Source organism: Blennius ocellaris, assembly GCF_963422515.1.
Source record: "Blennius ocellaris genome assembly, chromosome: 1".
Taxonomy (NCBI): domain Eukaryota; kingdom Metazoa; phylum Chordata; class Actinopteri; order Blenniiformes; family Blenniidae; genus Blennius; species Blennius ocellaris.
The window spans coordinates 24898985-24925045 of record NC_137650.1 but is presented as its reverse complement, the minus strand read 5'-3'; the positions used below and the strand labels follow the sequence as shown (position 1 = coordinate 24925045).

The 26061-nt window shown below is 41.6% G+C and overlaps 1 protein-coding gene across 2 annotated transcripts in view; it reads left to right on the top strand.

Moving 5' to 3' along the window:
- The window catches only part of sox6 (SRY-box transcription factor 6), a 132514-nt gene that overhangs the window by 98520 nt on the left and 7933 nt on the right, over window positions 1-26061 (top strand). For both annotated transcript variants that reach the window (XM_080517800.1, XM_080517799.1), the window contains exons 11-14: window positions 6561-6710; window positions 8609-8789; window positions 9005-9192; window positions 19344-19449. In XM_080517800.1, the coding sequence (XP_080373926.1) occupies window positions 6561-6710; window positions 8609-8789; window positions 9005-9192; window positions 19344-19449 (625 nt within the window). The remainder of the gene's footprint in view (window positions 1-6560; window positions 6711-8608; window positions 8790-9004; window positions 9193-19343; window positions 19450-26061) is intronic.

Below are 26061 nucleotides of genomic sequence, written 5' to 3'. Positions count from 1 at the left end.
CAAATCATCCTCTTCTTCAATAAAATATTTAAAAGTGCACCAATCAACACAGAATGAAATGTTCATCTAATAGATAACAAAATCATTGTAACACAGTGGAAAAGTGATTATTAAGTCTGAAGTAAAGCATGAAACACTTTATTGTAAATTTCCCTGTAAAAATAAATCATTGGCTGCACGGAAAATGATTACTTAAAAAAACGTACTTAAAAATACATCAAATGCAATAAAATCTTTTAGAAAGAAAATACAATGGGAAAGAAAAACAATAAGGGCACCATTGCAAATATTTGTTCAGTATTCGAGTGCAGAGTTTATATTTTATGCATCATGAAGCACAATTCTTCATTAACCCTTTGACTTGTCCTGTCCTGTTCTAGATTTCACCTCCAAACATCCACTGTTTATCATCTTTATACCCATACACACAATCGTGGAGACAAAATCCCACACACATATGGCTGAATGGGCAGCCAGCCTCAATTAAAATATCTCTTCCTGTCAGTGACATGGCAAGGTATAATTTTCACCAATTTACCCAGTTTAGATTGTGCAATATATGAACCTTAGAAAATTATCTTATTGGTAGAATTAATTCCCATAATGCTGCAGGGGTAATGTGATCAGCCATCCAGCTAGACGGCCTAGCTGCTCCGTCACTCTTAATGTTGGCTACGCGGCCGTTTCACAATCTCCTCTGTCATAACAGTCTGAGATCCTCCCCGCATTCCCCGCCCTTTCTTTCTTGGTGAAGAAAACCCAACAAGGTAACAAAGGCTCAGACCTGATGAATGTAAATGAATCTTCCAGGAAACGTTTGAGTGTTGGGAGACTGTAATTTGCTTGTCAATACAGGGTGGTAGCATCACTCTGGTGGCTGGCAGTCTAAAAGTGGCTGTCACCAGCCATTGCTGTACCAGAGGGCAATTTCACTCAATGTTTTCCTGACAGATTGGCTCTGGTCCGCAACTCACAGGAGAGGAGGCGGGTAAACTATCCCAGCGCGACATGCCCCTCTTCATTAGTGCCCACACAGAGCCAGGATGAGCCCGGGATCAGCAGGAAACAATGGCTCCATCCCTGCCTGTCCTTCACTGATTACAAGTGACACGTCTCACCTAACGGAGGAAATTGTGCTCAGATTGTACCCCAATCTGTTCAGACACCTACTATATTCAATTGAATGAAGAGACAAGAAAGGAATTTCCCTAATTCCACAAAATAATTTTCTATTTGGGATAGCCTTAAATTTGCTGTTTGAAGACCTTTTTTTTTTTTTTTTTTACATCAGTTGCCTTGAAAAAAAAAACGTTTACTTGAGGAGAAAATGAACTGAATATATATTTCAACCATCGGTGAATGGTGGGACAACCTTTGGGAAAAGCCATTCTATTATTGGAAACAGGCTTTTTAGTTTAAGCCTTTGATTTAAAGAAGGCTTATTGGATAAAACTAAACATCTGTCTTGTCTGTATGTAGCATCACTAGGACATAACAAATAGAAACCATGGGTTTTCACTTGTTGAAATGTCCATTTTGTATCTACTGCTGTCTGTGTCTTCTCTTTTAGTTGTCACATCGACAACCTCAAAACATCGTGTAACTGGCACAATTTGTGCATTTCCTTCCGTCTTCCACTCATTTTTCATCATTTTCATTCTATGTCCTGCCTTTTTATTCCCCTCAATTGTCCAGGCCAATGCCATTCTCAAGCTTTACGATATTAGAAGTCGAGCTCCTTGAGATAAGATTTAACGCTGCAATTACATTATGCCACATTTGCTATGGCATCTTTCTAGACCCACAATAAACCTGGGCCCAGCCTCAGCTCATGCTCACAAAGATGAAAAGCAGCCCATATGCTTAGAAACAACCTGGACCAGATCTTAAATAGAAAGACACATCTGAAGGAGTACTCACTGGCTGAGACGACTGGAGTGATAAGAAAGAGTGTTACACAGTCAGGGACAAATAGAAAGAAAGTGGGAGAGCAGCAAATCGCACATTATCTTTTGTTTGGATGTAAATGCCTGTGTTGTACAGATGTGAAGAAACAGCTTCTATCATTAACAAGTGAAGCACTTTTGACTTTGAAAGAGATGGAAAGAGGAGGAGGGGAGGAAAGAGAGAACAGACATACTGTAGAGAGCAGCTGTTTCTGTGTTTATGAGCAAAGGAGCTCGGTCTTTGAAGGTAACCCAGAGCAATGCAGCAATGCTAGGAGATGTCGAAGCCTGGCTAATAGGACGGCTAGGTGAGCAGCTGGATGGAGGCAGTGGTGAACAGAGGGACAGATGGACAGATAGAGTTGATAATGCAGTGAGCAGCAGTGAATGGGAGGGCTGGCTCTGGGGCCCGTGGGCCTGGAGTACCCACACCCACACTTACACAAGACAGGCTGTGATTGTATGTCTACGCCAAAGAGAAACTGAGAGAGAAGGGCGCAAATATTTATATATATACATAGTAGTTGTAACTTAGCAAAACAGCAAAAGGCATGAGGAGGGAGGAGGGGGTTGGAGCAGAGCAGGTTGGGTGCCAGCAGATGAGACAGATGTTGAGCCATACTGGAAAGCATCGGCACAGTGCACCAGGACGCCTTCCTCCACTCTTGACATCTGGGCTTAGCCTGGGTCAGCCTGCATGGTCGCCCTGGGCAATGAGCCTGTACAAGCCTTGTGGCAAACAGGGCTGGCGCTGTGCTGCCTTTTAAATGGTGTGGTGCAGTGAAGCACAGTTAATGCCCTCATATCCACCCCAGTGCTCAGTGCCCAGGCCAGGCAGAGGTGAATGAGACATTGACATAGAGACAAACCGACACACTTCACACAAAGAAATTAGTCTGTTTGAGAGAGTGGGGTTTTTAGTCGATGTTGACCTCAAGAATTGCGAACGATGGGGTTGAAATTTGTTAAGGGTTTAAGACCTTGTTTTTCCTCAACTTTATGGATTCTTTTTTTTTGGGGGGGGGGTCAAGGCCACAGTTGTAACTGCCAGCATTTGCGCTGGCAGCAAGAAAGCTGATGCGTATCTGCCACTTACTTTTCCTGAAGACATTCTGTGAAAAGCAAGATGTGCACATTTGTTTTCCATCAAAGACATTTTCTTCACACAAAAAGGCAAAATGTTATTGCTATATAATCAATGTTATTATTTCACGAAACAAACCAAAGCTGGTCACCTTGACTGTATATCATACTTCTCAGATGTCCAACCTCATCAGCAGAGTGTGTAATATTGGTTTAATGTCGCAAGCAGAAAACTGAACCTCCCCATTTAACCTCTGCTGCCTCCAGAGGGCTTGTTTTTAATTACCAGAGGCTAACAGGCTGACCTTGGGCATGCTGCACTCACTTTGAATCTATGCTTGCTGAGATCTGCTCTACTCTACAGGGAATGATGGGGTCAAAAGAAAGACTTTATATTTAGTTTTTTTTCTGTCTCCACATTTACATGTGCTATTTCTATATCAAAAAAATGGTTCTGATTAGACATATTGTATTTTGTTATACATGCACACTTTTAATAATGGCAAATGGCATCACGCTGCCTCTGCCTTCAAGCAAAGAAAAAACATAATATGCAAACGTAAATTTAGCTTTTACCCATTTTCTTTTAACACCAGCGTTGCAATCCCATTAGCTATTATGTTCATTTTGCTATTTTCTGTCATCATACAAGCTGTGCTGCTTGATGCTTTTCATAAACAAAGATACAATATATGTCAAATAAGCTGTCTTCTCGGATGCAATAACCTCAAAACAACTTTTAAGAGTGCAGAGAAGGAAAAAGTTGAGAAAAAGAAAACAAAAAAGTCTTTAGCTGCACCAAAGGAGGCTTTCACCTCGTCCTCGGGTACCCCAGAGTTGGAGCTTTGACTTTCAGCTTGACCCTCATTACCATGAACCTTTTGCTGCCCCCACCTGGCTAGAAGATATGAAGAAGGGCCCATTAGGTGTGAGAGAGTCAACTGAGGGAAGCAGGCAGATGTCTTCTGCTTAGGGAGACCAGCCTTGGCAAAATGTATCATCCCTTTAATACCACAGTGCTCATTAAACTGACAGTGTCCTCCTCTATTGGTAACACCAGCACACAGCCAGATGTCAAACAATGCTGCAGTCATTTGTGAATTAATAATTACTATTGGTTCAATTATTTTTATAGATATTTCAGGAAGATGACATATTTTTCAAATGATTCATTAGCCTAGCCATGGCCAAGGAATCAGTTTTTGACTAAAGCAATTTTACTCAGCAATAAGCGACTGTTTTTTTCTGTTTAATCACACCACATCACAAGGAAGAGAAGTCACAACAGCAGTAGACCTGTTGAGTATTAGTGTCTCTGCAGTCTCATTTTAAGTGTCTCGCATTGGAGTGCAGAACTACGGTATTAAAATTTGGCTCGTGTTAGTTTTTATGAGCTCATTTCATATGGTCTCTTTTGAAATGTAATGTTGTTTTTTTTTGCTTTTCAACACGAGAAGGTAAATAATATCAATGTCACTATCTTTAAATGAAACGTTGCAAATGTTGCTGAATCTTTGAAACTTCATTGCAAACTAGCATCATGAGAAATATGAGTTTCCAAATAGTTCGTGTCATTCAATTACCACTCTACCAGTGTGTAAAGGTCTTAAAGAAAAACCTTCAGACCACACACACTGAACTGTGACTTCTTTCATTTCTGTCCTTGAATCCCTTATGATAGGTTAGTGCACCTTTCATCTGCCTATCTCCTTGATTATATTTATTGTTCTTTGGCCTTTGGAGTGTTCCTGGCCATGAGGGTAACCATTGCTTCTCACCCCATGGCACTGACCTGCTAATCAGCACTGGCATCCTGACTGTGAGCAATTTAAGGCAAAGTCTAATTATGTTCTTTTTCCGGGACAATACAGTTCTTCCCATTCAAGGTCAGGGGCTTCCTATCAACAGGTCTGTGAGCAAACATCTGTCCAACAGACTCTTTTACTGATGGCTCAGTGTAGCCTGCAGTGACAGGCAGTGAATGAAGACTACTCTCTTTCATTCTCTTTTTCTGTCACTGTTTCTCTCCTGAGTCCTCACCACCCCTGACATACCTCATCGTCTCATATACACACCACTGACATTAACTAAGTCAAGTTCAGATGAGAAGAAAATAGAGTGAGGTGCACTCCTGTGTGTGATTCTTTCAGACAAAAGGCTGTTTGTGAAGGAGGTGGAGGCAGTGCTATCATTGTGGGAACATAATCAGTCTGTCATTTCCGCTGCCCATGTGCTGTTGTTATCCCCAGGTCCCCTGGAAGAATAGATCTTTTGTACTGCCGCTTGTGTGGCAGCGATAAAGTTTCCTACAGGAGCACATATGTGTTTATATCTTAAGATATGTGCATCGACATAAAGTGCTTTGTTTGGCTTTAGTCTTCATTTGAACCGCCAAAGGTGAAGACAGCATGGCTGGGTGGCTTTTCCCCCCCAACCACACAAATGCAATCTGTGTGTGGCAAGTCGAACCAGGAAATGAGACGAGGTTTACTGATTGGCCAACAGAAGACGAATTAGATCCTCTGTGACAGCACCGTCTGACTAAAAAACACAACAAACCATAAGGTTTACCTTGTCTGACGACAGCAAGCCAGTGAGAGAGTTAAACGAGAGCTATCTGCCCAATGGAGTGGTCTAAGGCGACACACATTTTCTCAGATGGTAGCTCTATTTGTGAGACCCCTGCTATTTGCAGTAGGACACAAAACCCAATTGCATCATTTACCTGGTAACCAATCAATATAGTTGTGGGATGTCAAGAAGAGGCAGTGGTGTGGGACTGCTGGACACTGAAGGCACAGAAAAACAAGCACCATAATTGTATTTTTAAAAAATCAGATTCAGATCATTTTAAAATTAACAGTCAGCTGTTTGTTTTCTAATATTTCAAAATTTTGATTGTAATGTATTTTACTTATTATTATTTTTTAATCCAGAATCAGCCTTGGGGGTAGAATTTAAATTGATCCCTCCCTTGAGTTATTTGAACCACACTATTGTGTGTCAAATTCACCCCAAATTTTAAATCTTACTGAGTTACCCCCCCATCAACAACATATGATTAACTTATTCAGTGATAGCAATCACAATACGAGTTGGTTGGAGAATGGAACTGTCTCACATGGAAGCAAGGAGACAAATCACAGAATAGAAACTTCAATAGGAAGTTGTGTAGATCTTGAGAAATGAGAGATCTTTGCTAGCACACTTGCATCCACTCGGCAAACTTTTCTCTGTGATGAGTGGAAAATAGGGGCTCCAAGTATTTTGAATGAAAGCCATCTCTGTGTGGTTTTTAAGACTGCTGTCTCTCTCTGGGTTCAGCCTTTGAAATACAGTTAAGACCTTTGATGGAGGTTCTCTGCCAGCCTCATGGAAAGAGAGGAAAGACGTAAAAGAGAGAGAGGGGGAGATCAAGGCAGACACAGAGGCAGAATGAGTTCTAGGGAGAGGAAAAGACAGAATATAAAACTTTGAATGTTTGCTGGATTTGGATGTTAACGCCTTGCGGGTTTCTCCACCTCCCTACAGCAACTGTATGCCGCCCAGCTTGCCAGCATGCAGGTCTCTCCAGGAGCCAAGATGCCTCCACTCCCCCAGCCACTCAATGCGAGCGGGCCTATTTCTCCCTCGTCTCTGAAGAATGACAAGAGTTCCTCCAGCCCCATTACTCAAGTCAAGGTACAGCCCTCAACTCTTTCACTCAGCCCACCCACAAGCCCAGGCCTTGAGAGGTACTTGACCTAGCCTAGCTTAGTTGGTGTTGCCTGAATAAACTCGCACCTACACCATTCACTACTTCAGTGTTATAGTGAGTCGGTGCTGAGCCCAGCCTCCAGCAGGTCATCAATCTCTGGGGCTTTAACATGGCCCTTTCTCCGAAACAGAACTGTGTGGACCTGATCGCTATAACTATTGCTGCTCCAATCCAACATTCTTTCCCTCTCAATGAAAATGTATTTATTATAGTTTGTAACTAAAATAGGAGGGAAAAAGCAATGTATATTTTCTGCCCAAAGTGAAGCAAAAAAGTAGGATTGACAATTTTCCTTGCTTTGTAAACAAACCAAATGCAGGACGTGATTTCTGCTGCTGTATGGCAAGACTCCTCTCGACCTCCACGCAAAGGAAAAGTTCCATACGTCATTCCCACTCACTGAAGCTATAATCAAGAACATACGACCATTTGATGGAGTTTAGCTTAATAGCATTACAATGGAGGAAGAGCATAAATCATGTTTTAAGACAGTAGTGTAAAAGAACACCAGTTTTTTCCCCACACACTTGTACTTCTGCAGACATTCAACCCTTGGCCTTTCCATCAAACTGTGATAAAATAAATTTCTCTATTTATCACAGTAGATTTATGTCAATGAGCCTAATAGTAACATAACAGTAATTGTAGTCAAAATTATCCAAGTACGGACAAATGTTCCTTATAATAAGGACTTGGAAAAGATTCACACATAAATAAATAGATGGCACCCATACACTGGCATCATCCCATCTCCATACACAGTCCAGTAGAATCAGATTGCCCTCAGTTTTGTTTGTCTCTTTTCTGCTTCACTGCATGACAAACTGTTATTGGCACAGCAATAACAAGGCCTTGGGGCAGTTTATGCTTGAGCCATATGTTTGGACAAGGAGACACTTGGGCTTTGAAAAATACGGTTAATGACAGCACAAGCCCTAATCTGATTCAAAAGACTGCTTTGTACCCAGGGTGATTTAGCTTGTCCAAAGTGACATTTTTCCACAGGGTTGCAAATAGTTTCTATTTACAATGATTGTCATTTTTTTATGTTAGAAAAACATAAAATGGACTACATTATGAGGTAGTTTGCCTGTCATTTGTGATGATCAAACGTTTCACTATTGAGTGATGTTATTTTACATTTTATACATAAAATTCAGAGAGAGAAAAATTAACAGATAGGGGTTCTTAGTCCTCTCTGTTACATACACACACTGAAAAAGCACATTTAGTTCAAGCAAGACAACCTGATGAAAGTATCATTTCTATTTATTTTTCTATTTTTTAATATTAGAAATAGGCATATCAAAGCATATCATAAAACCAAGTATGCACAAATGAGGAATGAAATTAGAAAACAAGCTAATGAAGTAGATAATGTAAGTCGACATCTGATGAATGGAACAGCTGTCTTTGATCATTGGCACTGCCGTTATCTGGTCATTATTTATTCTTCGAACCAGAGTGCAGACACAGAGAGCAGGGAGGAGGAGAGGGAGAACAGATGAAGATGTACTGAGAGACAGAATCTGCTTTAATTAGTGTGAACAAAGGCGCTGGGCAACTGTGAGGAAGATCGCAGTGGCAGAGCTCCTAAAGATGCAGGAGAGGAGAGGAGAGGAGAGGAGAGGAGAGGAGAGGAGAGGAGAGGAATCTGGGAGGAGGTGTGGGTCGGGATAGAAGGATAGGGATCCTATAATTAACCAGGAACAGAGGCGAACTGTGCTGTCTGGGAATCCGGAGCTCCTCCAAACGGGAGGGGGGTTGGGGGGGGCATTCACATCTGTCTTCTCTCATATTCCTATCTCTGCTGCTGCCGTAGGAGGAGGGAACACAGCCTCTCAATCTGTCTGCTCGGCCAAAGACTACAGAACTGGTCAAATCTCCGACATCCCCGACACAAAACCTATTTCCCGGCAGTAAAAGCAGCCCTAACAGTCTCCTCGGCAAAGGGGGTATTCCCAGCCCACTTGGAGGAGGTCTGGGCAGAGGCTCATCCCTCGGTAAGACCTCAAAATGACTCTCACATCATGCATGGTCACAGATTTCCACTCATCAGACATGTGATGTACTTAAGTGCAAAGCTTTTCTTACAATTTTGTTATATCACATGTTCAAAATACATGCCACTGTTGGGATGACATCTGAAGTCGTTTCCTTTTTTTGTGGATAGCGTTTGCTTTAGCGGACTAATCTAGCTCTCGTCTCTTGCCTACAGATATTCTGTCAAGCCTAAACTCTACCGCGCTGTTTGGGGACCAGGACACAGTGATGAAGGCCATCCAGGAGGCTCGGAAAATGAGGGAGCAAATCCAGCGGGAACAGCTGCAACATCACCAGCAGGGCATGGAGGCGAAGCTGTCCGCCCTCAATTCAGTGGGCCTCAACAACTGCAGAATTGACAAGGTTAGGACCACTCTCACACAGTCTATGTGTTTTAACCCTTTTTTTCCCCTCAGTTTTTCTCCATTGCAAGATTTTTCCGACAGGCAAAAGAAACCTGCAGTTGAATACAAAGAGTTTGGATCTTTTAGTAGGCAGGGGTGCAAAAGAAACTATTCAAGAAAGTGGAACAGAGATTTTGATACAGCAGTAAACCTTAAGACTAATAATTTTCTTTAATCCAAGTCCAGGGTGGTCGTATTGATCAGACCTGGCATAGTTTGTTGTGTACATGAATGTTTATTCAAATGTGTGTGTGTGTGTGTGTGTGTGTGTGTGTGTGTGTGTGTGTGTGTGTGTGTGTGTGTGTGTGTGTGTGTGTGTGTGTGTGTGTGTGTGTACAGAGTTGTGTGTTGTTGATGTTGGTGTGAGGGCCGTGACAGGCCATGGCAGTGCCCGGTGTGGGTTAAGAACACTCTGAAGTCTCTGCCCAATTAAAGCGGACTTGCAGCCCTCTCCGTCCCCTGACACGGGATAGGACTGCTTTGTACCAGGAGCACACACTCCCAGGGATTCCCTTTAAAAATATCTTCAATCGATGAGTCAATCAAGGAAAGAAAAAAAGCTGTCCTCCTCTCTTCAGCTTGATGCCATGTTGCCAGTTGGCTGTGAGGAGCAGGCAGAAACTGGGAGCGATGCTCATTAATATTTCAGCACCTGACACTTTCAACCAACAGCCTCAACTAGGTCAATGTATATGTAAAAAAGTCAATGAATATCTATTTTGATTTCCCTCTAATTTGGTGTTTGGAAGAGATCACTGACTATGCAGGTGGCAATCAACTATATCCTGCAACTGGAGTGCAGCTAATAAATTGGTGCAGCCCACACAGAGGACAGAAGCCGAAATTCTCCTGAACTTACCAACTTTCAAGCTCGAACAAAAAATGATCTTCACAATCAGGAACAATCCATAACCACATTTATGTATGGACAAACAACTGTCAAAACCTAAAACACACAAAATGGGCAAAAATCAATTATGAGCTTTTCCATCAGTTTTGTTTGCATAGCACCTCAGCCTTTTAGCATGCAGGCATCCCCTTTTTTGTTTTTGTTTTTTGAACTTGTGGTCAGCGAAGCAATAAAATTGACCATGACATGAATACAAACAAGAACTAAACCAAAAAAATTTCAGCAGGCGATACACCTATGTTTTAGGCCATTTAAGGTTATGTCTATTACTCATGGCTCAGTTTTTTGTTTTTGTTTTTTTTTGTATTTTTTTGTTATCTCTTTTCATTTTTGATTGCGACCTACTTTCAACCAAATTCAAAGCAATTATTTCCATTTTCCCCTCATAACAGATCCAGTGCTTTAGAGGTGGTTTTTCTTTTTCTTTTTGGAAGTTGGTCAACATCGTGAGGAGAGTATTTTTTTAAAATGCCAAATACATAGATACTGTACATACATACATACATACATACAGTGACTGAAGGAATGAGGGAATGTAGCATATTACTATAAGGGTCATGAACTTAAAGGCTGTTTAATAAATGAATGCAATTGTTGGCTCACCATATTGACAACACAAAAATGAAATGCCACATGATAATCAGTCTCTTGAATTCAAATAGACCCTCCACACATGCGTCTGTTTCCCTTAAAGGCCTTCTGATATCCATAATTTCAAAGAGCATCACCTCGGGTAGTGTGTCTGTTAACTTTACATGATCAGTCTTACTGAATGACACCTTCAGTGGACACATGCTTGCCTCCCCCACCTGTACAAATCACAGTGAGATATTGTCACCTCGTGGTTACAGTGACATTGGCCCTATTAGGACGATGTAAAATTAAAGACAAGCTTTATCAAGTCAGCTAAAAGAATTGCCCCATCATCTTCATCCTTTGGCTGCAATAAAGAACAGTCTGTTGTAATTCAGTGGTGAAATGAGCGAGAGAGGGAGGGAGAGTCTTTTGCTGATACAACAAGCTGACGGACCAGAAGGGTTTGAATGCCCCGGATAAAAGCTTTCACTTTGGTCAGTTTCAGAATATTAATATTTTAAGAAAGTGCCTCACCTGACATAAATACGGTGTGGTCTTTAATAGCTGCCCTCCTAGTCTCTTGTTTGGAAGTTTATCAAAGTGAAAGCTTACATGAAGAAGATTCTGGAAAGGTAACATAAATGGGATTAAGGAGAGGTTAAGATCATTCAGTGTGGCTGTTAGAAGGGGATATTAAATATTGATTTATCCCACTGTAATGACCGGGCAGAGGAGTGGGTCTAAGTGCTGCTTACAGACGGATCAATTCATCTTTTCATAGCAAGTGTATCTGAAGAGTACAATGCATTCCTCCCTAGCCTTTATTACTCGGACTCTGTCGCTCCCCCTTCCTGGCCATTGACCTAGGGGAAGGCGGTGTAGATCAGACTCTCTGCTCTACAGTATACACGCCTTTAACCTTAGGACATGTAAAATATTCATGCAGATTTTCTTTCTTTTTGTCTGTTTTTGCTATATCCCACCAGTACAATAAAACCTTTTACAACCCCTCTGCAATTTAGCTTTTTGAAATATTTATCTAAAGGTATTATTGTCTGCAGAGGGCAATTACTTTGTTCCATTATTTACCATCTCCTCCTCGACCAGTGGAAGCTTTTACCTAGAATGCACCGGCATGCCTACAGTCATATACAGTACATTCAAACCCATTTGTAACCATTTGAATTGTTTCCCTCTATTATGCACTGTGGCTATAACTGGGCAAGCTGTTTTCAGGGTCACGGGTGAATAAATATGGAACATCTTTGACTGTATGTTTTCACTCTCACGGTGCGTGCATAGATTCAAACATGGTGAGGTCCTGTCATCAACGTTTATGGCCCACTGGGATCTACAGTCAGTGGGTCAAAGAAGCACTACTTTCTGCTTCTACATTTCGGCTGGCTCAGCAGAAACAACAACAATCATTTTAGAGGCATTTAAGCACAGGATTTTCATTAAGTGAATTTCACCTTGCCTTGAGAAAGCTAATTCAGAGAACAGAAAACTATTATTTGGCCTTCCATGACTAGCTGTGAAAAGAAAATGAGAAAAAACAAAGGCCTAAATATAAGCAGCAGTCAGGTCTATTTTGCTATTTCGTGTCTATGAGCATATTCAACTGGTTGCACTGTGAGTACAAGTGACATGTCCAACTTGGCTTGTTGGGAACGTCAATAGTGTAATCATCTGTAAACTGTAATTTGTAAATTGCCAGCTAATGTGCAGTGAACACAACCTGCTTTATCTATCAGTCTTCATTACTATCAGTGGAGTGTTCATTTAATTATCAGCCTTGGCAATTTCTATTATCACAAATGTGTTTTCAGGACAAAGTTTCAGCTTCTCCACAAGTATTTCTCATGCTGTGAATATAAATCAGGAATGTCCAATCCAGGCTATAGGCCGGATGTTTGACACCCCTGATATACATAGATGAACCTTTCCACATTTTGAGGTAGTTGTATGCCAAAATCTGCAGTTTATTGGCCCTGCAGGATTGGCCATTGCTTGAGGCGAAAATCTGATTAGTCAGGTATGACGGATATCTGGACTGATCAACATCAATTTTTCTTGCCTTAGTTCCAATAAAATACGGCATATGTGAGGGAGGTTGCGTGAGATAAAATATATTCCTCTGCTGACATGTCCCTAACTGGAATCAAAAGGTGAAAGGTCAGTGTATTAACCTATTGAACTGCCCTTTCTGCCCCACAACACCTTCCCTCCTCAGTATTGATGACTACAATTGTGCATTTCCCATATCCCAAAGCACAGCCTGTAAATATTCAAATGGAGCTTAACGTACACTGGTGCTCCACAAAATCCAGACTGCTAACCTATTGGTTATAGTGGTTCTACTGTCCCCCTGTGTGTGTGTGTGTGTGTGTGTGTGTGTGTGTGTGTGTGTGTGTGTGTGTGTGTGTGTGTGTGTGTGTGTGTGTGTGTGTGTGTGTGTGTGTGTGTGTGTGTGTGTGTGTGTGTGTGTGTGTGTGTGTGTGTGTGTGATGCCAGGGCTCTATTCAGGCAAAGCCCTCACAAAGACTTTGAATATAATCTTGTCTGGTTTGCAGCCCTGGAAGCAATTTTCTGCTCCTTTTCGACTGCTGTCTTGGAAATTGCAAACCAAGGCATTTTGGCTGCAATGTAAATCCTTGGCATACAAGGGTTTGCCCATCCAAATTAGATTATGCTCAGCTCCCAGACACAGGCTGTAGCCAGCAAGTGCTATTGTGAAGATTGCTTACATTAATGCTTTGTCCAATTGTCCACATTTGCCAAAAGAATAAAAAATAATGTATGACTTTGGATAAAATGTGCCTTTGCATGTGTATGTGTGTGTGCCTGCGGGCTGCCATCCCAGGTCAAGTCTTTTGCTCTCTCGCTTCCTACCCAGAAAGACATCAAGACTGCATCTTGGTCGGGTCATTTGGCAGTGGTGGCTCCATTATTTCCTACAGTTGTCGTTTAACATGGTGAATTTCTGGCGTGCCGCATTTGCTCAGAAATGTGGTTGGCCCAAGTGGTTTAGACCTGTGATGCCACACTCACCACAAGGCAGACACAACAAAAGAGGAGGAAAAGAACTGGCTACAAAGAACCATTTATAGCCTGTAGCATTGTTGCGGTTAGGATATAAAGGCACCCGTGTCCAGCAAGTCTCAAGGTTTTGTCCTAATGTGAAAAGGGTTCTGGTCATACTACAGTTTCTAATATCCTGCTGTTTGCAGCCTGCAGGGTTCGAGAAGGCTGAAGACTTTAGCTCAACTTAACATCGCCTGGAAGACTCAGTGAACAGTTCTGGATCAGTGAAGATTGGAAGCCTGTAAAAGTACAAGATGTCAACACAAATGATCTCAGCAATGTGGAGCTCAAAATGGGAACCAAGCACTGTGTCAAAACTGTGTTGCAGCACTGAGATGGATATATATGACAAAGTGCTCTTCATGTGTCTGTCAGTAGCTGAGTTTTATTGAAAATGACAGAATAGTAATATTTCTCATTTAACCAGACAGGATGTATAATACATTTAAACAAAAAAGATCACCAAATATTTCAAAGAAGACACACATGCATCCAGGAAAATGCCTGTTGTTTAGACTAAATGCACATTTTTAATGGGCACTTCAGGGTCACATTTTGTGGGTATGGCTGGTTTTTCCTTCAACTATGAAAAAAAAAGCCCTCATCTTTTTATTAAAAGGAAACAATAAACATTAAATTGGCCCAAAGCCCAGATGGGGTTAGTTCACAATGCTTTTCTTCAATATAGTTTAAGCACCTTAATTTAATTAAAGGCCCTTCTTACCTCTGTTTTAAACAAATGAGATAATGCCCTGGCAGAGAAAATAGGACTGGAATAGCTGGCCTTCTCTGCTCTGTGTAATGTTGAGTACGGTGACTATAGAACAGATGCCAGTCTTTTGTGGCTGCTACTGTTGATTCTGCTGCTGCCTGCATTAGCTTTAGCGAAGGGACTGCTCCGGGTAAAAAAAGAGAGCAACTGCATGAAAAGAACTGCGGGTTTACCGCATGGCTGGATGTACTTAACATTTAAATGGTTCAAAACTAGCAGAAACTACTGGAAAACTGCAGACTTATAAATAACATTGCAACTGGTTACAATAAAAATACAAAACAGATGAGGCATCGAGCTGTGAGACGCTGCAGCCATGTTAAAGTGCAGTCTTTGTCTCCATCAAGGCTGGGACAGATTGTCGAGGGGTTTAGTCTGGGTCTTCACTCAAGAGCTGCAGACCACAGTGGTGACTGACACTTGATACACAAAGCGCTGCATTGTGGTCCAAACCATTGCCTTCAACTCGCCACATACCAGGTGTGTGATATAACTGCAACACGTTCGGCACATTATCAAATATAAGTGGCTGTTCAGAGTGGTCCAGCTGGTAAAGAGTCCAATGATGAAACTTTAAACATATGTGATCATGCTTTCTAACGTTACGAGAAAAAAAAGGATGAGATTTAGTTGAAAGATGTCACAAAGTACAGAAGTTACTACTGTCATATTTTAGTATACCATATATATATATATATATATATATATATATATATGGCACTAATTTAATAAACATACTCGAAAGACCTGGTCCACGTTCCTGTAATTAAAGGTAATAACCATGATAATAGCTGAGAAAATGTATATAGGACATACCTTTCTGTCAAGACTAAAGCCTAGTACAGAGAAACATCTCTCTTACTTTGTGAAGTTCCTTTAAAAATAATAACCACAGATTAAAGTTTTTCCACCACCAAGAAACAGACGAGATCTGCTCTGGTGTGATAATCCACTGATCCATTTTCTATACTGCCTTTTCCAACATCGAGTCGCAGGGTGCTGAAGACAATCCCAGCTGACTGTGGGTGCAACATGGAACAACAAAAATGACCCCCAAGCTCTACTCGAAATTGAAGTGGGGATAGTGCGAACCTTGCCACAGTGTGATATGCATTGTAGTTTCATATGTAGTAAAAGAGATCAGAATACCAAAGACGCGTTTATATTTATTTCACAACAACCTGAGCTGACTCAAAGAAACTGCATGCTGATCTGCACCATGGTCTGGCTTACTCTTCACTACACTTTTCTTTCATCTGTATTTGAACATTCACCGGTCATATGGCTTTCCCCATAGCCTAAAGCTCTTTTGCAAGGCAGTGAGTGAAGTAGTGTAAGGATCAGCAGAGTGTTACCTAAATATAGGGCAGGAGTAGGCACAATGCACAGGGGCTGTCTGCCACCCGCCTCTGCCCAGAATACACCCTGCGGGCAGAGCAACAGGCCTCCGGCACATGTTCTGTGGCCAGCTAAATTAAAGCCCTCTTTACAGCAGTGACAAGGGCTCTTTTGGGTTCCCTTGCCCCAGAAGTTTCATGAACCACTCTGGATTTGCTTTCACCCCACCCCCACCGCCACCCCTCTCTGACTACCAGTGTCACCCGACAGGCTTGGCACTACATTGGTGAGCCATGTGCAATTCATCTAATCCATCTATTAATCAAACTTTAAAGAAAAGACTATACAAACTGTGCGGGCGAGATTTTTGCGGGTGGCAGTTCTCCACTACAACTGCGAGCGCACTGCTATAATTTTAGTTGTGGGATGGAGAGCGGCATGCTGAAGTCATTTAAGGGAGGGACCAGTTGCACGCCAGCCGTTGTGGTCAGAGTGGGTGTGGAATAATGTGCACTGTCACTTCTTTTGTTTCCTGTCTGTTCATCTTTGTAGGTTTTACCATTAACGTTCATTTGTTCTTGCCTCCTTCATTGTTTAAACAATCAATTTACTCTGTGCCTTTTAAGACGTAGTCGGAGTTGTTGTCGATATTTCTTCCAATCAGTGTTCTCTCATCATTACCTTGCACTTTGCATTATAAATATGCTGATGAGCACGGCTATACACTGATGGCCTCTTTCTTTTTCAGTCTCTCCCTCACTCTTTCTGGCAGGATGGCAAGCTTCCTCAGTTACTGCATGTCCTTTGCTACTTCTCTGTGTCAGAGTGATCAGTAAAAATTTAATGACACTATAAAATAATAAAACTGCCATTAATTTATCACAGCACTTGATGCGTGGGCAGTAAAGAAGCATTAGTTCACTGAATATTTTTCAACATTAAAACAAAACCCTGATGCTTTGCAGATAATTTATGGCCCTAATTCTAACTATACTTCTAATTCACTGATATAAATTACCAAACTTATAACCAATAAGTATATTAAGCTCAGTATATTAAATTTTATGAAAATTTGTGGTACCATATTGCACAGATAGTCTGATATTAATTAGCATAGTTAATACAGGAAAGGCAGGAATACTTACTGTAATTAGTTTGCTATATGATGGTGTTAAATTGTGCCTCACATAAAATGCATAAGATGCTCTCTACATGATCACAAAAACACCCTGCTATCTTTTCTATGTCAGACCCACTGAAGTAACCTCAAGGGTCCAGAAAGAAGAGCCTGATTCAGTCTCGCTTTAAGCCGTGCAATGTGGACTAATCATATGACTGTGCGGTGGAGAAAGACGTTCAGCACTGGGCTGGTTATTAATAAAATTCATTGATGGATGGGCCCTGTTCTCTCTTCCCCTCAGTCCAACATGATGCTTAATGATCATGAGTTTATAAAAGGACTTGATTGATCAAGAGGGGCCAACGAAGCGCAGAAGAGGGACGAGATGACTACTTCATTACAGACACACGGCATCCACGAATGCTGTGTCTTCCTAGTGGACTGTCCAAGTAGCATCTGAAGCAGCGCGTTGCCCATCCAGCTAATCGCACTTCAGTCACTTTGTCATCAGGCTGCTAGCTTCTTTCATTAAGAGCAATAATGTGGCTGGGTGATGAATACGACTCTCTGTGCATGCGCCTGCGTGCACTACTTGCTTAACACAGAATGTGACAAAAAGAAAGGCACCACACTCCATCTTCTCTTTACAAAGTGTCCTCTTGCCCAGCAGGGACCACTGCATATGTCATAATTAGAAAACACTTAAGTAAGCAAAGGGCCGTCAGATAGACAGCCTCTAATCACAGGCTATAAGCAGGTAGTGGTTAATTGTATATCAGAATCACTCAACTGACCATAAATAATGACTGCTTCTTCCTAAGTATGATGGTAAATTGCAGAGCGCTTTCTGTCTCTCTCTTAGTCCTTTCTTTTGAGAAATAGTTCTTGTATAAATAAAAGCATGCGCAAAAATCAAAACACTGTGAAAGGCATCAAATGGACTTGAACTCTCTTCATCTTGTCATATTTTTTTTGACCCTCAAGAAAAAAAGGTCATACAAAAGAAAAATCATGTTCGAGAGATTTCTTTTATTTTGATCAAATGCACTGTAATTTATTTTTTTTGTGTGTGTCTATTGTTGCAAACTGGATTTTACTGAAAATGAAAAGAGACCAAAGTGAACCAAGTTTAGATCAAAAGTAAACGTTTTTGTTCACAATGCTTAGGTCTGCTTAATTTTTCATTACCTTTTTCTAATAGCAGAAACAAATTCTCCCTTGGGGGCGAAAAGTGAAAAAAACAAAACAAAACGGCGATGTGCATTACAACGGAGGAACTCAAGGTTTAATGCGCGTGTTGGTGTCTGTGTGTGGCAGGGGAGCTTTTAGTATTGCGTAGGGACTTTACCTGAGTGTCGGTTCAGTGTACACGTTATAGACTTGTTCAGAAAGGAAAGTGGCAGAGGTCAACGCAGATAGTATGTCTTTGGCAGAGATTGAACGCACACCCTGGGAGTAAAACAAATGCTTTTTTTTCTGAATGGTGGCAACATGCCTGCTTTTAGTGTCATCCAGGCAAAATCTACGGGGGGAGAGATTATTTGTATCATGCAGAGTCAAAGTGTCCATCTCCTAGTTGAGTCTTTAGAGAGGAAGACAGCCTTTTGCTAATGCCCTGTGTATTCACTGAGGAAGTAGGTCATTCAACAATGGAACCAGCAGCAGTCGGCACTCTCCCCTTGCATAATACATTAAGTGTAATGTGCGGCAACTATTCAGAGGCCCCCCGAAAGCTGTTATTTTATTCTGTAAATGCACACGGACATGACATTTAATATTGTCATGGAGCGTTGAATGACAGGGTTTCATTGTGCGTCAAGTACAACATGATGCCAAGTTTAATCTGAGCACAAAGCAACATGACAAACGGGAAAACACGGTGTGTTCTCCAAAGCATGAACTCTGAATAAATGATGGGCGCTGAGCTCTGGGCGCTGTAGACTAGAAGGGAGGATGTAAGGAGAAGATTACAGAGGAAAATCTGAGCACTGCAAAGAGGGCCACGGCCCCATTGTGTGCTTGGGATCACAAAGTATCCTTCTGTAAATCTATTTAGAGCACCCCTGGCCCTCACTGTCTCTCTGCCTCCTGTCATCCATTATAACGGCTGCTGAATAGAGAGATGAGGAAAAAGCTACATCCAGCTCATGTCAAAAGAGCAGCTCTTCAAAACAACCTGCATTTATCAAAGACACTATATTTTCTTTTCAAATTTTCAGATTCCTGATGGGAGTTATTTTTTTCTTCTTCCATTTTTCAATATAAAAAATGTGCTTGTTCGTTTACCTCACTGTTTGTGTTCCCATGCAGGAGAGAGCGCACTTTGACAGCATTGGGCACCACCTCAGCAAGCTGGGTGAGGAAGCAAAAATCGGCCACAGAGTTATTGACCTCACAAGGCCAGAGGACCTAGATGGTAAGAGCACATTATTCATATCTCTCTTTCTCTTTTTTTGTTATTTCACATACAATCATTGTATTTGTATTTGAGCTTTACAATTTCACTGAACCTTGGGGTGAATTCTCTGCTAAACCCTTAAGAATTTAGGTGTATTCTCTACACAATGAAAAGTAATTATTTGCTTAGTGAGCAAAAGGCGTTTTGATGGCTAATAAAGCCTGCAACTCTGTGCCTGCGTATTCATCGGAGAGTGGTTGGTATGGGTGTGTGCAGAAACATGTAGGTGTGTACAAGTAAGACGTGGGGGTTGGGGGTGAATGCCGTTTGAAATGAGCCGTGGCTCCAAGGTTTTCACAGGTAGGTGAGCGGAGGACAAGGCTGCCTGAAGACAAAGCTGGCTTTTTTCCAAGCTCAACTCCTGTTGCTGTTGCGCTCGTTTGAGGTCCCAGGCACAGGGGTGCCAATTCTTATGACACCAAAGTGACAAACCGTCATCTGCTTTTGTGGTGCTGGCTCCTACACTGGAGCAAGCAGTACCTCAGTGCACTAATGTTTGTCCGATATAAATATTTGTGGCAGTTTCCATGGCACTTCAGAGCCAGAGCAAAGAGGAAAATGGTTCTGACTCATCTTTGATCCCTCAAAGAGTCTGAAGTCAGAGTGATAGATATTTCTCATGACAATGCAAGCCATCAGTACGGTTACATTTTTTAGTAGCAGTTGTGACTCAATTCCCACTTTGAGGAAGATCTACAGTCCAATTACTTCACATAAAGTTTGACTTAAAAAAGAGAATCCCATTAAAATGTTAGCAAAACAACTTTAAAGCAAATGCCTTTTTTTTATAGGATGTCAAGTTTCTCAACATACCTAATAACCAAGATTAGAATTAGAGGTGTTTTTAGCAGATTCATTGTTTCCCATGCGAGTCACTATGGAAGGTCCCGTCCCACCAGTGTGACTCCTTGGACAGATGTGTCCCCCCCCCCCCCCCCCCCCCTGCTCATTCTCCCAATGGGAAACCACCCACTGTGGCTACTGTGGAGTCAGGACCGAAACAGAGCGTGCACCAGGGCAGTTGTGTCCTTTTAAGTCCTGTTCAGGACCGAGGGAAGGGCTCGCGCCATACGCCTCACATCAGTGTTCCCAGTGGGCTATGGATTAGGAGCAGGCAGAGGTTAGGGGAGAGGAGAGGTCCTCTCCTCTTCCCAAGGGGAAATGACTGGGAGACAGGGCAGCACACATAATTCAGAACTCAGTCACTATTTCTTCTCCGACTCCATATATATATATATAAGCTTCACCGACAGGAAGACACATACAGCCGAATGATGTGAAGGAGCATTTGAAAATGTGGGCCACAACGTGTTTACTCTTCTGAGGACATGTTTGCTTTTGAAAGCCTTGTGAGGATTTTCTCCTCCTTGAACCATTGGAGGCTTGGCTCCATCTCTTACCTTGGTATATAGAAATATAGCGTGTAACTTGCAACAAAGACGTCACGAAAATGTCAGCGTGAAAAAACAACATTTTGACATTTTGTAACAACGAAAATATGCTATCAAGATATCTTAAACATCTTTTTGAAAGTAATTACACTTTGGGATTAGTTTAGAACTAAAAGAGAAATTAATGGCAAAGCAGGTTTTTTTTTTTGGGGGGGGGGGGTTTAACATACTTTTCCCAAGTAGATCAGAGCATGCTGCATATACGTTTGCGTTCCCTGAAAAGGAAAATCACTGGGTGCACCGCCCAACCCGCACACCGGGTGTGAATGTCCCTTGCTGTGCAGCAGTTCTGCCTCTAGAACAGAGCAGCCACATTGAGCAGGCACAGCGTACAGCCGACGTCTGTTATCACAGCAGTTCACAGAAAGCTTTAGGCTATTTAAGCTAATATTTACAAAGCGTGCAGCAACCAAAGTCTGAGCAACTTTAATCGGGGGAAAAAAAAAAAAAGTCAGAAAGGCATAGGAATAGATAGGATTTCCATCTTTTAACAAAGCTACGAGTAACATGCGTGATCCCACTGCAAATTCATTAGGTAGTTTTAAGCTCTGATGAAAACATCACCAAATACTACAAAAGCCTCAGTCAGCCAGCCAGACGCTTTGTTCATTCACATACGGCAATAAGACGCTGCCGTATAGCTGTATGTTTGTCTAAACCACCCCCATCACTGTGGGTCCGCAGAGAACAAAGAGGTTGTTGAGGGATGAAGCAGGAAAATTAATTAATCTAAAGGCCCAATGAGATGATATCAGCTGAGGGAAAACAATGAGCCAGAAGTGTCTTTAACAAAAATCTTTGTGGAATAGGATCAGAGGAGCAGTTGTGTTGCATTGTTGTTGCAGATCACAAGAGCTCTGAGCAACTGATGGAGAGAAACCCATCACCAGTGAAGTTTTATATGGGTTGCTTGTTTGAGGAGGTTTCTGCTGTTGTTTTTCCTCCACTGTGAGGCCGTGGGAATCCAGCTCTGCTTTTTATTGCCGAGGACTTTCCCTTGAAAACAACTTAAGATGAGGGGGCTCAGTCGTAATGATTTATCAAGTGACAACAATAGTCGGATAGGTCAACAAAATCAATGAGAAAGTTGCATTTTTGAAGTTGACAAATTCAGATTTGCCCCGAACAGAACAAATGTGTTTACATCCCAGTTTTCACAGGAAGCTGGGAAGCTGTGAAAGATTAGACTTTACTTTCAACTAAAGTGTATAAGAGAGCTGGTGGAGCGCACAAAAGTGAAAGCAGCAGCTTGCATGTTGAAACAAGCTGGCTGTTTGTTCTTAAGGTCCCACGTGCGCACACACACACACGCACGCACACACACACGGTCTGAAATCTTCAATCATTCTGACAAAAAAAAAAAAAAAAAAAACCTAACAGAATAAATGACTGACATGTTGTAATTGGGCTTGGTTCTCTTCTAATTTGTAATGGTTTAATTAGCATGCCATCAGCTCAGGTTAGAGGGGGGCCACTAAGCGCTGCATTCTGTCTGTCCATACACATAAATCTCACCTCATCCTGCTCTGAGGGAGAGGCTCTATTGTCAGAAGTAAATGCCTTCAGTCAGAGGTGTTAGATTTGATCCCAACAGGGAAGGCTTGGCAGGTTTGTGTGATTGTTGCCTGCTCACCGAGGCTCATCCTCTTGAGCGGATTCCTGGGTGACATTATGTGTCTGCCCACAGAACAAAGATGAGTAAGGAGGAGACACAGGGGCAGCGCTACCCTCTGGCTGGGTACACTGTCGAGTCTGAGCCTGCAGCTCACAGGTGCGCTAGACATTGGGGCCTCACTACATTCTCTCTCCATTTAGCGCCTTCCCCCCCCCTCCCGTTTCCTCATTATTTGTTCTCCCCTTCTCATGCTTTATCCCCTCCCCTCACGCACACAATCATTCTTTCCCACTGTAATTCATGCTGCTCATCTGCGGTGTTTCCAGGAGAGACAAATTAAAAGGGGATTCTCATATCGCTCTGTCACACTTGAGCTGCGAGCCTCATGAATCACAATAAATTCTATTAAGCAGCACATCCTCTGTTTCGCTCCCTCCCCAGCTACCACCCAGGGGGCCTGGCCCTGGCACTGCTAAACATCTGTGTTTATTTACACAATCAGATGCCTAACTAACTGTCTCCTAAATGTCCTGCCCCTCCTGAAAAAAAAAAAAAAGGATTGTTAATATTCATTTGCAAAATATCAGTGCAGCGAAAAAACTGAAACGCTGTTGCATTACATTGCTTCTCTATCTTTCTTGCAATTTACCGTGTTTATGCACTGGATGCCTCAGATTAAGTCATACATAATCATAATAACCCTGAAGCCTTGCACAACTTTATGTGATAGTCTTTTAAAAACCTATTTTACATAGGTGTTCTCTGTGTTCATACTTTATTAACAATTGGTTACAATACCTTGCTTTTATTTAAGGTCAAAAGTCTGAGTCGGCTGGACAGTTTCACCACTTTCTTTCGAAATCCAAGAGCACAGCACCTGCCTCGGTACAACTTAAGATGTTGTAACACTCACGTTGTTCAAGTCTGCAGCTTTCTGTAGCATCTGACAGGCACTTTTCTGTGTGCGATCATGTGCCGCAAAAGATCATGCCTGATCTGGATTCACTCCAATGAGCCACGTGGCTGGTTTCCTGGCTAACTATGGATGTGGCACTAGGTGATGGCAGGCAGTTGTTTTGTCCCCCTCCCCACAAGAAGATCACCTCTGCCCGTATGCATGCACACCAGTATATAAATTGCTGAATCAGTGTCAGTGATAGAGTAATGGCACGGGAGGCATCGTAAATTACAGCAAGCGATCCCGGGGCGCAGACACTGGCTGTCGTGTCTGAGTGAGCGCTGCGCTCCTGAGCTAATGAATACCTTCATCTGGCCCAGGCAGTCAGCAGATTGCCCCGCGTTGATGGATACTGTCAGCCCTCCGCCACACCACATTTCATTGCACAATAAACATGGTTGTCAAAACCAAACAAAGTGAAATCAATTCATCCTGTACAGTGAGTGCATGCTAAATGAAATTAACGTACTGTGGGGTTTGGTGGCAGCAAAGGTAGTGTATTATTTCTGGATTCGTGATGGCTTCAGGGTCTGTAGCATTCCAGGAGGGTTAAGCAAATCGAGTAAGACATGGCACTTGCAAAGTTTGAGAAAGTACATGTGTAAATTACAAACCCATATAAATTCTCTGTGTGGCAGATTTAGTTAAATTAATTTATTATTTGAGATTATTTAACTATTACTTTTTAAAGGTAGGGGGAAAACAAGCATAGTAATGAAGATTTGCATATGAAATAGGACAATTTAGAAAAATATTGCTGGATTGAATTATATTTCTCCTGATTTTATAAAAACACCCAAAATAAAATTAGCAAGTCCAACTTGATATAAAACATTTAAAGGAAATTATCAACACATTTGATGTTTAAAAAAAATCAAGACAATATTTGATCTAATAGTATTATTTCTACATGTATTTTCATAATGATAATAATAATAATAATAATAATAATAATAATAACTTTATTTGTATAGCACTTTTTTAAAACGGTGTTACAAAGTGCTTTTACATTAAAATCACAATAAAATTACAATAACAAAATACAGAGATCAGAGGAAAAGAGTACAACAAAGAATTTCAGTTCATAAAAGCCAAGCGATAAAAGTGAGTTTTAAGACCAGATTTAAAACAGGGTAATGAGTTTGCCTGTCTGAGCTCCTCATTTTAGAAAATGATATTTGACTTTTTCACTATTCACAGGGGATTTCAAAATAAGACCTACCGGGAAAAACTCGCTGACATAGAGCTCTGAATTGTTTGACTGGTGCAAAGTCACAGTGTGAAAATACATTTTTCATTGCCCCCCCCCCCCCCCCCCCCCCCAGATGAATGCGGAGATCATAAATGTGGCTGCTTAAGTGTTAGAAATGAGCTGGTGAAAATCAATTTTGGCTGCCTTTACGCTCGGACAAACAGGTTTCTTCGCAGGCAGCTGGACCTCGATCATTTTCGATGAGCATAAACCAAATCTCAGCACACCTCCAGTACAACGGTGCTCTTTTGCCTTTTTCTCACTACTTGTCTCCTGTAATGGCTTTGGAAACCAGGCATGCTTTTTTGAGGGAAAGACACTCAAACTCTCGAGGCTGAAAATGGTGCAGCAATATCTTCTGTGATTAGAGCAGAGTGAGGCTTCCGTGGATTTGGAATTAATGTCTCTGCACAGCCCTCCATTACTCATTAAGAGTTTGATTTTGTTTATCAACTGAAATAATAATAGAAATCAAACCCCAGGTAACGTGTGCCAAGGCTGCGACTGGAATGGTCTAATGAGAAGGCTTCACATGTGGATGATGAAATATGCATGAGTCATCCCAAGCTTTCTTTTCCAGATTTGAGATCATTAAAGATGTATCGTAGCATATGGAAGGCTTTTTTTGTCTTATTTTTCAAGCCTTGTTTATCAACATGTTTTTGTTTGTTTAAATATTCATACTGCTTTTATTTAATTCTTTCACATCTTACATATAAAAGGAAGCAAATGCGCATGCAAACAGAAATCATTATCAGTCTGATGTACAGTTTAATACTGAGAGAAACTCTCTTATGCTGATTGTGAATGGCCTGATTGAGAAACAGCACTTTGCAGAATCGGCACACTCTCTGCTGCTCGTGTGTGTGTGTGTGTGTGTGTGTGTGTGTGTCTGTGTGTGTGTGTGTGTGTGTGTGTGTGTGTGTGTGTGTGTGTGTGTGTGTGTGTGTGTGTGTGTGTGTGTGAGTGCGTGGAGGAAATAGAAGGAGTAGGAAAAAGTGTACCAAAGGAATTTATTTGTGCATATGTATATTAAAATGTACTTTGGATGATAAATGTACTTTTTTAAAGATTTGCTGGAGTTCGAGTTTCCTGCTTGATCTTTATTAAAGGCTGCCTTCGTCTTCGTCTTCATATTCATTATTCATGTTGCCACTCAATTTTTATGGACACCGAGTGTCAAACTGAGCTGTGTGTGAATAGACAGAGAAGAGTATACAAACAAAACAATTAAGTTTTTATGAGGAAAAAAAAAAAACTTCTTTTGAACAAACCTGAGATTAAGTTAAGTACA